The sequence below is a fragment of the Oncorhynchus masou genome, chromosome 27 (genome assembly GCF_036934945.1).
Source record: "Oncorhynchus masou masou isolate Uvic2021 chromosome 27, UVic_Omas_1.1, whole genome shotgun sequence".
Taxonomy (NCBI): Eukaryota; Metazoa; Chordata; class Actinopteri; order Salmoniformes; family Salmonidae; genus Oncorhynchus; species Oncorhynchus masou.
The window spans coordinates 32,812,544-32,826,259 of record NC_088238.1 but is presented as its reverse complement, the minus strand read 5'-3'; the positions used below and the strand labels follow the sequence as shown (position 1 = coordinate 32,826,259).

Here is a 13,716-nt window from a genome sequence, read left to right as displayed (position 1 = left end):
ACCTGGTGATTGCTATGGGAGTTCTTTCGTCCACGGCTCGGGAGAGAAACAGAGACAACAGTGACTCAGAGCTCTGCAAATTAAAACTAAGACGAGAGGTGAGACAATTTAAAATATAGAAACGGATAGAACAGTGCTTCAGCCAATAACATGTTTAAGAGCTATACCTGGTGGTCAATGTGTCTGCTATATGCCCTGGAGAGACATGAAAGACACAGGCAGACAGAGAGAGGGCAGGTTTTTTTATTGTCAGACAGGGAGGGCATTAGCACATAAGTTATATTTCTCAGCCATAAAAGAGGCAGTGAGAGAGATAGTAGTTACAAAAAGATAGCCTTGTTTGACCATCCTGATATCGCAAGCTCACATTCTGTTTCACTACACGGGTTCAAGTGAAACAAAAATGAGAGCCCAGCATGAATCAGGCTAACAAAAAGAAAAAGAGAGACAGAGAAAGAAAGAGGGTAGGCCGCGAGAAAGAATCGAGAAAGCAAGAGAGAGCGTGAGGTCTCTTACCCTCGGCCATGGCTTTCTTCAGCAGGTCGTGCTTGGCCTGTAGTTTGGAGATCAGATTACTGCCCTCCAGATACTCACGGAACTTCTGTGGACCACCGACAGAAGCACATGGGGCATTTATTAACAGTACATCTACCTAACTGTCGACATCAACTAGCCTGTGTGTGTGTGTGTGTCTGTCTCTGAGTGCGTGTCTCACCGTGAAGTAGAAGAGCTCCGTCTCCTGTTGGTTGGCACGGCGCTTGGCGAGGCTGGGTTTGTTTAGGTAGCCGTCCGACACGCTGGACTTGACCGACTCTGAAGAGGGACTGTGGGTGAAACTCTGGGAAACGTCATAGTCATCCAGCACTGTCATGTCCTGGAGGGTGGTGAGAGTGGCCCCCGACGTCTTCTTCACCTGCAGGGTAAATAGAGTTAAACCAAAATAGTCGCTCACAGAGGATGTGTGGTGTATGTGTGTGTTCATGAACTTGTGGATATGAGGTTTGAGCGAGCGTGTGTGCACATCTGAAATCTGTATGGTGCAGGTGGTGTGAGTGTTTATTTGTGTATGGTAATTACGGTGTGTGTGTGCTGAGACATGCAGATGCAGCTCATTACTCCAGTCTTCATCAGCACTTCTGTGCCCTTCAGGGTTAGATAACAGCTGCCCTCCCATTCCACAGCAATTGCATATATAATCTTCTCAACCGTAATACACACTCCAAAAACACACTATAAATAACCAAAAAAAAGCTCTAGCTTCAGGGCACGAAAATCACTCCAACCCAATCTCCCTCTCCTCCGTCCCACAGCATGTGGTCAGAGAGTCAACCAAACTACAACACAGCACACTGGGAGACTGTATAGGTCTGGTATCACCTCTCCAGCAAAGCACACTGGGAAACTGAAGTACATTTGACTGTGTGATAAATGTGTGTCTCTCACCTCCTCGTTCTCTATCTTCAGGGTGGAGAGGCGTGACTGGAGCTGCTGCAGCCTAGATGTGAGCTCTGCCTGCACCTGTGGCTGGGCGGCTATCTGGGTCACCTGACAGGAAACAGGAACAACACACAGCATGACCGGGCGTACGTCTGTGTGTGAATCCGTGCTTGTGTGTTTTTGCACTTTTGCGCACTCACGGGGTCCCCCATGTGGGGCTGGAAGCTGAAGCGTGGCGGGGGGCAGAAGGCAGTGGGGTAGAGGCCCAGCAGGCGCTGCCTGTCTCGGGCAGGATCCAGGCCCTCTACGGCCCCCTCCAGTACCTCCAACCCTGTCCGCCTGGAGGCCTCCAGACTCAGCTCTGCAGACAGGTAGGTCTTCAACGCACGACTCAGACTGGAATGGTACCCCAGGTCACAACACTGAGGGAGGGAGGGAGGAGATGGTAATGTGTTAGAGAAGGAAAGACACACCTAACACTTTTTGTCAACTGCTTAGGTAATAGTGAAATCTACTGAAACCGGCTTGTGTGTGTGTGTGTGTGTGTGTGTGTGTGTGTGTGTGTGTGTGCGTGTGTGTGTGTGAACTCACGTCTATGATATCGGGCAGGTCGTGGATGTAGTATTTGAACACAGAGGAGTTGGTGGCTTCCATCGTCAGAAGGTACTCGTTCCTGGCCTTCAGAGACTTCAGCTTATTCTCAGAGTACTTAGCCTTCCTCTGGTGAGAGAGCGACAGAGAGAGAGAAAGCGTGAGAGCAGAGAGAGGGAGGAGAGAGCGAGAGAGAAGGGTGAGGAGAAAATAAAAGTTAGACTGAAAAAAATATATATCTAAATTAATACAGGAAAGGAAAGGTTGTCCCTCATGGGTTTCTGTACCTTCTCCCTCATCTTCTCCATCTTGCGGGCAGCGTTGCGTCTCTGGTGGCGTTCCTCTATACGCATGCCGAATAGCGGCTCCACCCCTCCGCCAGGCCCCACTTTGCCAACCCCGACCTGACGTTCGGCATCCCTCAGCTTGGTCTCCGCGTTCAGCGTCTCCCCATGGTACATGTGGTATGTCTTCATCACCTAGCAACCACAGCCCACAATGCATCCATCTGTCAACAACTCTGCCCAGGGCAAATCGTTTGGGTCGTGTTCAGAAGGCACTAATGGACGGAAAGGTTTTGACATGGAAAGCAGAAAGAATGCTCCTCATTGAACGAGTTCAGGTAGTACCTCCTCCGTTTGAAAGTGTTTTCTCCTGTTTCGTGCCTACTCAACATGACCTTACTGCTCATACCACAATCAGCTATAGAAATGCACCTGACAAATGTTGCCCACCATTGGCAGAGTTGCACCCAACCTAAACCTCCCTTCACCCTGTGAGGTTAGGAACAGACCTGTCCCCTCTAAGTTCTTTCTAGCTCATGTGTTTATTTATTTACACCAGAAGCTTTTAAGGCTGCCAAGCCTTCACTTAATTAAACTTAACGCTCAGCAACTTTCCGTTGCAGCATTTTGCTGAAATTACAAGTATTGGTAGAGCACAGAATGTTATATGTCTAATGGAGACTGTGTGTGGGGCAGTTATAGATGTCACTTACGGTGTAGAGTTCATTAAGGAGCTTCATCAAGTCCTCCTGCAGCTGAAAGGTGATCTCTTTACTCTGAGAGAGGAGGGGAGGGGAGCAGAGTGGGGAGACGAGAGAGGAGGTACGGAGGAGGAGAGAGACATTTCATCAACACAGTGGAGAAGGGAGGTCATCACTGCAAATGAGAAACGTTTCATAATCCGATAAATAGGGCATATGAATAAATAAATCCATCCATAAACAGATGAATCCATAAATAAAACATATAGCGGCAGGAGCCGGGCTGTAGCTCCTAGCTCCTGTGTGTGTGTGTGTCTGAGTCCTCATGTATTAAACAGCTCCTTCCAGTTTGGGAGTTTGAGTTATAGCATTCTGTACAGCATTAATATTGCATGAAGCCAAATGACTCTAAAATCCCACAATGGATGAATCCCATTCCACGAGCCTTCTCACTGTGAGGTGGACCAGCTGAGCCGGTCACCATGGACACCAGGCTGTCAGAAACTCAGCGTTGTCATGGTCACCAGCTGGTATCATCCTCAGCTCACTCACAGTGACTGACAAGTGTCATCTGTGTGCTAGAGCTTCATATAGGGGTGCAACTTTCACTAGGGACTGGGGGACGGGGGACAGCAGTCAGTTTTATCATTGGAATGATATACAAAACGAGGCAATAATGTGCTTTAGAACCATGTGGATGCCTCCGAGCGGTTGGGTAGGCAGTTGAGTGTTTATCCGACTGTAAAAAAATATTATATAAAAATATATATATATATATATATATATATATATATATATAAAATAAATAACTATGTCCCCCCACTTTTAAAACCAAAGTTGCGACCCTGGCTTCATAAGCAGTTATAACACAGTTACGAGGCCTCTATGTCTAGGCGTATGTAGCTACAAGCTAGCAGATCTCTCAGCACTTTAGCTCTCATTAATAAAACAGGAGCCACATAGAGATGAATAATGAACATGATGAGCTGAATTCGGAAAGGGTGTGTGTGTTTAACTTGTTCTACAGCACTCGGAGGCAGGCTTCTCTGAAAATACACGGGGAGAAATGTGGACCGCTTCTGTACTTTTGATTAAAACCCATCAGGTTAATTCTTTGTGGCTCGTTTTATAGCGCCCTCTCAAACCAAGAGGCTTCTGGGAAAATACACATGGGGAAATATGAGCCTTTACTTTTCCTTAGAAAACATTAACTCTTCTCGTCCTCTTCTTGCTCCCTCTCATACTAACAGACTTGTCGTCAAAGCTATTAAACCCTCTACTCCCTTGGGAAAGTCAACTTTGAACGCTGACCCCTGATGTTCTGTGACACGTGTATGAGAAGAGGCTGTGATTGGCTCACTCTTTTGAGCAGGCGGGCGGAGTCGTCGCTGATGTGCGTGAGGCGGGTGATGACGTTGTTCAGGTAGAGGTCACTGAGTGTGGCGTGGTCCTTACTCTCCCTCCTCACCTGAAGAGCGAAATAGATCATGTGCTTATATTACCTGAACACAGGCAACTTTTTAATGAAGAGACCCAACATGTCAGCAATATGTGCCTTCAGGATTGAGCACACAAGCAAACAAACAGATTGATTACCTGGTTCAGCAGCAGGTACCAGCAGTTAACTGGAGACAGCAAGTTCTGGTCCTTTCTGTAGGAGAGAGAAACATCGGGGAGGTTGTACTCGAATCAACACAAACATAAAGCCACTGTTTACACTTAAACACATATGAGCTATGCACGCGCGCACACACACACACACACACACACACACACACACACACACACACACACACACACACACACACACCCTCTTACTTGTACTGCTGGTGGTCCTTGGTGCTGCGTGTCTTGGCCATGAACCGCTCTGCTAGTTTCTCCAGGTTCCTGGAGTACTCAGTCTCGATCTCAGCCTTCTTCCTGAAGAAGTCCTGCAGGTCCTGCAGCAGCTGCACCCTCATCTCTGTCTGCTGTTCCAAACACCGCTGCTGCTCCACCAGCTGGGCACGCACATCTACACACAGATACACTTATAATGAGATATATACGGTATACACACAATCAGGAATATATACACATACGATTATAGAAATACACACCACACACCCTCAGAGACATAATGTAAACACAATCAGACATGTTTACACACTTCCCTGCACTGACATGGACACAGAGCTGCATGCACACACCCTAAACCAGACCTCCACAGACGAACACAATCATTCAGTTACACAGACACCTCTAGTAATACACACTCACTAACAGATGCAGACATAACACATTTGGAGAGTACTGGCCCATATACTAATGAATTGTATTCATATTGTGCTTTTCACCAGGTCTCAAAGTCCTTTACAGATGATGGGAACACCGCTCTTCATCACCCACTAATGTGTAGCTAGGCACCCACCTGGGTAATGCACACAGCAGCCATTTTGCGTTAGAACACATGCTCACTAGATAATCCACTATCACAGTGGGGAACGTGCATGTCTCTGCACACTTTCGTGCATGCGTGTGCAAACACACACACGAGCATGCGTGACTGGAAATCAGATTCTTCAGGCTAAAGGCCATGACATTATTCTATTGGGATCTTTATGAAGCATATCTGTGCATGCACACCAGTATATATGTGTGTGTGTGTGTGTGTGTGTGTGTGTGTGTGTGTGTGTGTGTGTGTCAGTCAATCTCGATGCGGCAGATATGAGCTCGGTCTTCACCTTCTTCGTCACATGGTCCACACACAGTGTGTGGTTGCCAAGACAACAGGTAGTGGAGTGGAGAGGGTCCCCTGGAGATTGGTGTGTCTGCGTGTCCATGTGTGTGTGAGAGAGACCGTGTGAAAGGCAGAGACCAAGATAAGGAGAGAAAGAAAATGAGGAAGGGAGAAATATAGAATGTGTGTATGTGTGAGAGAGGGAGAGTGGGGGGGGGGGGGGTTATCGTTGTGTATTCTCTGCCAGTCCTCTCCTTCCTGTGTCAGATGCAGTTGAAGTCGGAAGTTTACATACACCTTAGCCAAATACATTTAAACTCAGTTTTTCACAATTCCTGAAATTTAATCGTAGTAAAAAATTCCCTGATTTAGGTCAGTTAGGATCACCACTTTATTTTAAGAATGCGAAATGTCAGAATAACAGTGGAGTGAATAATGTATTTCAGTTTTTATTTCTTTCATCACATTCCCATGAGTCAGAAGTTTACATAAACAATTTAGACAGTGCTAAATACTGAGTAACTTGGGTGAAATGTTTCAGGTAGCCTTCCACAAGCTTCCCACAATTAGTTGGGTGAATTTTGGCCCATTCCTCCTGACAGAGCTGGTGTAATTGAGTCAGATGTGTAGGCCTCCTTGCTCGCACACGCTTTTTCAGTTCTGCCCAAAATAATTATATATGATTGAGGTCAGGGCTTTGTGATGGCCACTCCAATACCTTGACTTTGTTGTCCTTAAGCCATTTTGCCAAAACTTTGGAAGTATGCTTGGGGTCATTGTCCATTTGGAAGACCCATTTGCGACCAAGCTTTAACTTCCTGACTGAGGTCTTGAGATGTTGCTTCAATATATCCACATAATTTTCTTCACTCATGATTCCATCTATTTTGTGAAGTGCATCAGTCCCTCCTGCAGCAAAGCACTCCCACAACATGATGCTGCCACCCCCATGCTTCACGGTTGGGATGGTGTTCTTCGGCTTGCAAGCATCCCCCTTTTTCCTCCAAACATAAAGATGGTCATTATGACAAAACAGTTCTATTTTTGTTTCATCAGACCAAAGGACATTTCTCCAAAAAGTACAATCTTTGTCCCCATGTGCAGTTGCAAACTGTAGTCTGGCTTTTTTTTGGCGGTTTTGGAGCAGTGGCTTCTTCCTTGCTGAGCGGCCTTTCAGGTTATGTCGATATAGGACAAATTTTACTGTGGATATAGATACTGTCACGAACCGGCTCAAAGCCCGTAACAAAGGGAGACAACGTGGAGACAAGGAGTAACAAAATATATATTTATTAACTAAAGCAACTAAGGAAAATATACAATAGTGTGTGTAATCAGTAATCAGTAGTGTAAGTGAGTGTTTTGCATGCATGAATGCGATAATGCAGGGTGTTGAAAGGTGCCAATGCAAACAAACAAAAGGCCACCAAGAACCACAACACAAAGGTGTCTGCATGGAGAGAGTCTCCTCCATGAATGTGGAAGAGGTCTATTTATCCTGGGACACACCTGGCCCAGGTGTTTCCCATGTAGCTGACGACCCTCCCCAACTCCGCCCACCGGCATCCTAATAAGGAAACAAGAACAAAGACAGAATACGGCAGACAGAGTGGGAGGGTCGTCACAATACTTTTGTACCCGTTTCCTCCAGCATCTTCACAAGGCCTTGAAATACATCCACAGGTACACCTCCAATTGACTCAAATTATGTCAATTAGCCTATCAGGAGCTTCTAAAGCCATTACATAATTTTTGGGAATTGTCCAAGAAATGTAAAGGCCCAGTCAACTTAGTGTATGTAAACTTCTGACCCACTGGAATTGTGATACAGTGAATTATAAGTGAAATAATATGTCTGTAAATAATTGTTGGAAAAATTGCTTGTGTCCTGCACAAAGTAGATGTCCTAACCGACTTGCCAAAACTATAGTTTGTTAACAAGACATTTGTGGAGTGGTTGAAAAACGAGTTTTAATGACTACAATCTAAGTGTATGTAAACTTCTGATCCCTCGCTTTGAAACAGCACAACCACTGAAGTGTGCACTGCCATGCTGACTGTGGGATTGGTGTGTGTGTATATATTTAATGTGTGTGTTTGTATAATGTGTGTGTGTTCTTTAATGTTATTGTGGGCAAAGGATGCGGTCCAAGATGACTCCTTAGAAACAGCTGCGCTATGAGAGAGATGGAGGGAGGGAGGGATTTGTATTTATTTTATTTAACCCTTATTTAACTAGGAAAGTCAGTTAAGAACAAATTCTTATTTACAATGACGGCCTACCCCGGCCAAACCTGGACCAATTGTGCGCCACCCAATCACGGTTGTGATACAGGGGAGGGAGAGAGAGACAGCGGGCCTGAGGAATGAGTGAGATACATGACTTCTGTTGGATGCTGTAGAAACGTTTCCCTTCTCTTGTTCTTCCATCCATGTTGTTGCTCTTGTTTGTTGTCTAAGAGGAGTGGAGGGTGTCTTTGATATGAATGTATTTTGAATAATACAACTCCGCACAAACCAAGAACAATTAATTTCACCAATCTGACACTACCTTTCGTGGCTTAGACACCTGGCTTAGACACCTGGAGTGTGTGTGAATGTGTGATGTCACAGCTGAACAGGAAGAGGAAGCTCATCCTGGCTCATTTCCATGACAAACAGGTCCAAGGACACAAGGGCAGAACACACACGTAAGTGTTGGCATTGGCCACCAATTTCTTCTTCCTTCAGTCTCACAACCACACACTGCTGTGAGTGCTCTCTCTCTCCATCTCTTCCCTCCTCCCTCTCTCTTTCCATTCCCTTCATTCTCTCCCTCCTTCCCTCCCAGGCATGCAGATGTGTGGTCAGTAATCACACACATGCAGACGCAGGCAAAAGCAGAGCTGCTTGCAGAAGAGCTCACTTTCACAGGGTCCCCCTCCTTCCCTCTCTCTTCCACTCCCCTTCCATTCCTCTCTCCCCTTCCATTCCTCTCTCCCCTTCCTCTCTCCCCTTCCTCTCTCCCCTTCCATTCCTCTCTCCCCTTCCTCTCTCCCCTTCCATTCCTTTCTCCCCTTCCATTCCTTTCTCCCCTTCCATTCCTCTCTCCCCTTCCATTTCTCTTTCCCCTTCCATTCCTCTCTTCCCTTCCATTTCTCTTTCCCCTTCCATTTCTCTTCAACTCCCCTTCCTCTCTCCCCTTCCATTTCTCTTTCCCCTTCCATTTCTCTTTCCCCTTCCATTCCTCTCTTCCCTTCCATTTCTCTTTCCCCTTCCCTCTCTCTTCCACTGCCCTTCCATTCCTCTCTCCCCTTCCATTCCTCTTTCCCCTTCCATTTCTCTTGCCCCTTCCATTCCTCTCTCCCCTTCCATTCCTCTCTCCCCTTCCATTCCTATTTCCCCTTACATTCCTATTTCCCCTTCCCTCTCTTCCACTCCCCTTCCATTCCTCTTTCCCCTTCCCCCTCTCTTCCACTCCCCTTCCATTCCTCTTTCCCCTTACACTCCTCTTTCCCCTTCCCTCTCTTCCACTCCCCTTCCATTCCTCTTTCCCCTTCCATTCCTCTTTCCCCTTCCCTCTCTTCCACTCCCCTTCCATTCCTCTTTCCCCTTCCCCCTCTCTTCCACTCCCCTTCCATTCCTCTTTCCCCTTCCATTCCTCTTTCCCCTTACACTCCTCTTTCCCCTTCCCTCTCTTCCACTCCCCTTCCATTCCTCTTTCCCCTTCCCTCTCTTCCACTCCCCTTCCATTCCTCTTTCCCCTTCCATTCCTCTTTCCCCTTCCCTCTCTTCCACTCCCCTTCCATTCCTCTTTCCCCTTCCCTCTCTTCCACTCCCCTTCCATTCCTCTCTCCCCTTCCATTCCCCTCTCCCCTTCCATTCCTCTCTCCCCTTCCATTTCTCTTTCCCCTTCCATTCCTCTTTCCCCTTCCATTCCTCTTTCCCCTTCCATTCCTCTTTCCCCTTCCATTCCTCTCTCCCTTCCTCTCTCCCCTTCCATTCCTCTCTCCCCTTCCATTCCTCTCTCCCCTTCCATTCCTCTCTCCCCTTCCATTCCTCTTTCCCCTTCCCTCTCTTCCACTCCCCTTCCATTCCTCTCTCCCCTTCCATTCCTCTCTCCCCTTCCATTCCTCTTTCCCCTTCCCTCTCTTCCACTCCCCTTCCATTCCTCTTTCCCCTTCCCTCTCTTCCACTCCCCTTCCTTCTCTTCCACTCCCCTTCCATTCCTCTTTCCCCTTCCATTCCTCTCTCCCCTTCCATTCCTCTCTCCCCTTCCATTCCTCTCTCCCCTTCCATTCCTCTCTCCCCTTCCATTCCTCTTTCCCCTTCCATTCCTCGTTCCCCTTCCCTTCCTCTTTCCCCTTCCCTTCCTCTTTCCCCTTCCCTCTCTTCCACTCCCCTTCCATTCCTCTCTCCCCTTCCATTCCTCTCTCCCCCCTTCCATTCCTCTCTCCCCCCTTCCATTCCTCTCTCCCCCCTTCCATTCCTCTCTCCCCCCTTCCATTCCTCTCTCCCCCCTTCCATTCCTCTCTCCCCTTCCATTCCTCCACTCCCCTTCCATTCCTCTCTCCCCTTCCATTCCTCTCTCCCCTTCCATTCCTCTCTCCCCTTCCATTCCTCTCTCCCCTTCCATTCCTCTTTCCCCTTCCATTCCTCTCTCCCCCTTCCATTCCTCTTTCCCCTTCCATTCCTCTCTCCCCTTCCATTCCTCTCTCCCCTTCCATTCCTCTCTCCCCTTCCATTCCTCTCTCCCCTTCCATTCCTCTTTCCCCTTCCATTCCTCTTTCCCCTTCCATTCCTCTTTCCCCTTCCATTCCTCTTTCCCCTTCCCTCTTTTGCACTTATCATTCAGGCTTATATGATCCAAGCCATCATTTGATGTTACCAAACATTAAAAAATGCCTCATATCTTTGCACACAGAGACAGTCAGCCAGACATAAGCACTGTGAAATACATAGAGGTCAGAATACCTGGGCATACCTGGACTTCAGATCAATACTCAACACTCACTGTCACATCATCACGTCAGTAGAACAGCCCCCCCTCATAAACACAGTTGCTCCTGACCAATCACAGGATGGGGAGGGAAGGTAGACTGCAAATCCACATAGCGACAATTCAGATACATACATGTACCTCCACTAAGACTGGAGAGAGCAGCAGCAAAGCAGTGCTGTATCTTTAAGTGGTCATTGTAATGCAGGGCATCCCCAAGTGTGTTTTGGCCAGCTGCCAGACTGGGATGGGTGCACACACAAGCGCACACTCCCTCTCTCTCTGGTGCTCTCATTAAATCTAATCACTCAAATTCACTGTGTCGATGTCGATCCAGTGTGTGTGTTCCTCTACTCCAGGCGGTGTCAGAGGAAGGCCCTAAATGGTCAAAGACCCCAGCCACCCTAGTCATAGACTGTTCTCTCTTTATACCGCACTCCGGTGAGTGCCAAGTCTAGGACAAAAAGGCTTCTCAATGGTTTTGCCCCCAAGCCATAAGACTCCTGAACAGGTAATCAAATGGCTACCTGGACTATTTGCATTGTGTGCCACCCCCACAACCCCTCTTTTACACTGCTGCTACTCTCTGTTTATCATCAAATCAAATTTGATTGGTCACATACACATGGTTAGCAGATGTTAATGCGAGTGTAGCGAAATGCTTGTGCTTCTAGTTCCGACCATGCAGTAATATCTAACACGTAATCTAACAATTTCACAACAACTACCTTTCACACACAAGTGTTGCGCCTTCTTCACCACGCTGTCTGTGTGGGTGGAACATTTCAGTTGGTCTGTGATGTGTACGCCCAGGAACTTAAAACTTGCCACCTTCTCCACTACTGTCCCGTCGATGTGGATAGGGGGATGCTCCCTCTGCTGTTTCCTGAATCCACAATCATCTCCTTTGTTTTGTTGACGTTGAGTGTGAGGTTACACCCCACTCCGAGGGCCCTCACCTCCTCCCTGTAGGCCGTCTCGTCGTTGCTGGTAATCAAGCCTACTACTGTAGTGTTGTCTGCAAACTTGATGATTGAGTTGGAGGCATGTGTGGCCACGCAGTCATTTATGAACAGGAAGCACAGGAGTAGGCTGAGAACACACCTCAGTGTTGAGGATCAGCGGGGTGGAGATGTTTCCTACCCTCACCACCTGGGGGCGTCCCGTCAGAAAGTCCAGGATCCAGTTGCACAGGGTGTGCTTGAGACCCATGGACGAGTTTGGAGGGTACTAAGGTGTTAAATGCTGAACGGTAGTCGGTGAACAGCATTCTTACATAGAAATCGCTTGTCCAGATGGGTTAGGACAGTGTGATTGTGATTGCGTCGTCTGTGGACCTATTGGGGCGGTAAGCAAATTGGAGTGGGTCTAGGGTGACAGGTAGGGTGGAGGTGATATGATCCTTGACTAGTCTCTCAAAGCACTTCATGATGATGGAAGTGAGTGCTACGGGGCGATAGTCGTTTAGCTCAGATACCTTAGTTTTCTTGGGAACAGGAACAATGGTGGTCCTCTTGAAGCATGTGGGAACAGCATACTGGGATAGGGATTGATTGAATATGTCCGTAAACACACCAGCCAGCTGCTTTGCGCATGCTCTGAGGATGTGGCTGTGGATGCCATCTGGGCCTGCAGCCTTGCGAGGGTTAACACATTTAAGTGTTTTACTCATGTTGGCTGCGGTGAAGGAGAGCCCGCTGGTTTTGGTAGCGGACCGTGTCGGTGGCACTGTATTGTCCTCAAAGCGAGCAAAGAAGTTGTTTAGCTTGCCTGGGAGCAAGACATCGGGGTCCGCGAGGGGGCTGGTTTTCTATTTGGAGTCCGTGATTGACTGTAGACCCTGCCACATACCTCTCGTTTCTGAGTCGTTGAATTGCGACTCTACTTTGTCTCTATACTGATGCTTAGCTTGTTTGATTGCCTTGGAGGGAATAGCTACACTGTTTGTATTCGGTCATGTTTCCGGTCGCCTTGCCCTGATTAAAAGCAGTGGTTTGCGCTTTCAGTTTTGTGCGAATGCTGCCCCCAACCAGAAACACTGGATTGATGAAGGTTTTAATAGTCGCCGTGGGTACATCACCGATGCACTTGCTAATAAACTCACCCACAGAATCAGCGTATACATCAATGTTGTTGTTCAATGCTATCCGGAACATATCCCAGTCCACGTGATCGAAGCAATCTTGAAGCGTGGAATCAGATTGGTCGGACAAGCGTTGAACAGACCAGAGCACGGGCGTTTCCTGTTTTAGTTTCTGTCTATAAGCTGGGAGCAACAAAATGGAGTCGTGGTCAGATTTGCTGAAGGAATGGGCGAGGGAGGGCTTTGTATGCGTCGCGGAAGTGAGAGTAACAACGGGTCGCACATTCGTTACGCTGATAAAATTTAGGGAGATTAGCCTTGTTAAAACCCCCAGCTACAATAAATACAGACTCATGATATGTGGTTTCCAGTTTACATAGAGTCCAATGAAGTTCTTTCAGGGCAGTCGAGGTGTCTGCTTGGGAGGGGATATACACGACTGTGATTTTAATCGAAGAGAATTCTCCTGGTAGATAATGCGGTCGGCATTTGATTGTAAGGAATTCTAGGTCAGGTGAACAAAAGGACTTGAGTTCCTGTATGATGTTATAATCTCACCACGACTCGTTAATCATAAGGCATACACCCCCACCCTTCTTCTTACCAGAGAGATGTTTGTTTCTGTCGGCGCGATGCGTGAAGAAACCAGGTGGCTGTACCGACTCTGATAACGTATCCCAAGTAAGCCATGTTTCCATGAAACAGAGAATGTTACAATCGCGGATGTCTCTCTGGATTTAAGAGATTTGGACCCTTGCTCAGATTTCGTCTACCTTGTTGTCAAGAGACTGGACATTGGCGAGTAGTATACTCGGGAGCGGTGGGCGATGTGCCCGTCAACGGAGCCTGACCAGAAAACCGCTCCGTCTGCGGCGCCGTTGTTTTGGGTCGCCTGCTTTGATCCGATCCATTGTCCTGGGTGG

General features: G+C 47.6%; 1 protein-coding gene across 1 annotated transcript in view; it reads right to left on the bottom strand.

Annotated features, from left to right (window-relative positions):
- The window catches only part of LOC135516024 (SLIT-ROBO Rho GTPase-activating protein 1-like), a 30,734-nt gene that overhangs the window by 7,115 nt on the left and 9,903 nt on the right, over positions 1–13,716 (bottom strand). Inside the window, 12 exon segments of the mRNA XM_064939986.1 lie at positions 3–36; positions 168–195; positions 517–601; positions 716–913; positions 1,444–1,545; positions 1,638–1,859; positions 2,029–2,157; positions 2,316–2,507; positions 3,026–3,088; positions 4,374–4,481; positions 4,610–4,664; positions 4,832–5,027. Of these exon segments, the coding sequence (XP_064796058.1) occupies positions 3–36; positions 168–195; positions 517–601; positions 716–913; positions 1,444–1,545; positions 1,638–1,859; positions 2,029–2,157; positions 2,316–2,507; positions 3,026–3,088; positions 4,374–4,481; positions 4,610–4,664; positions 4,832–5,027 (1,412 nt within the window).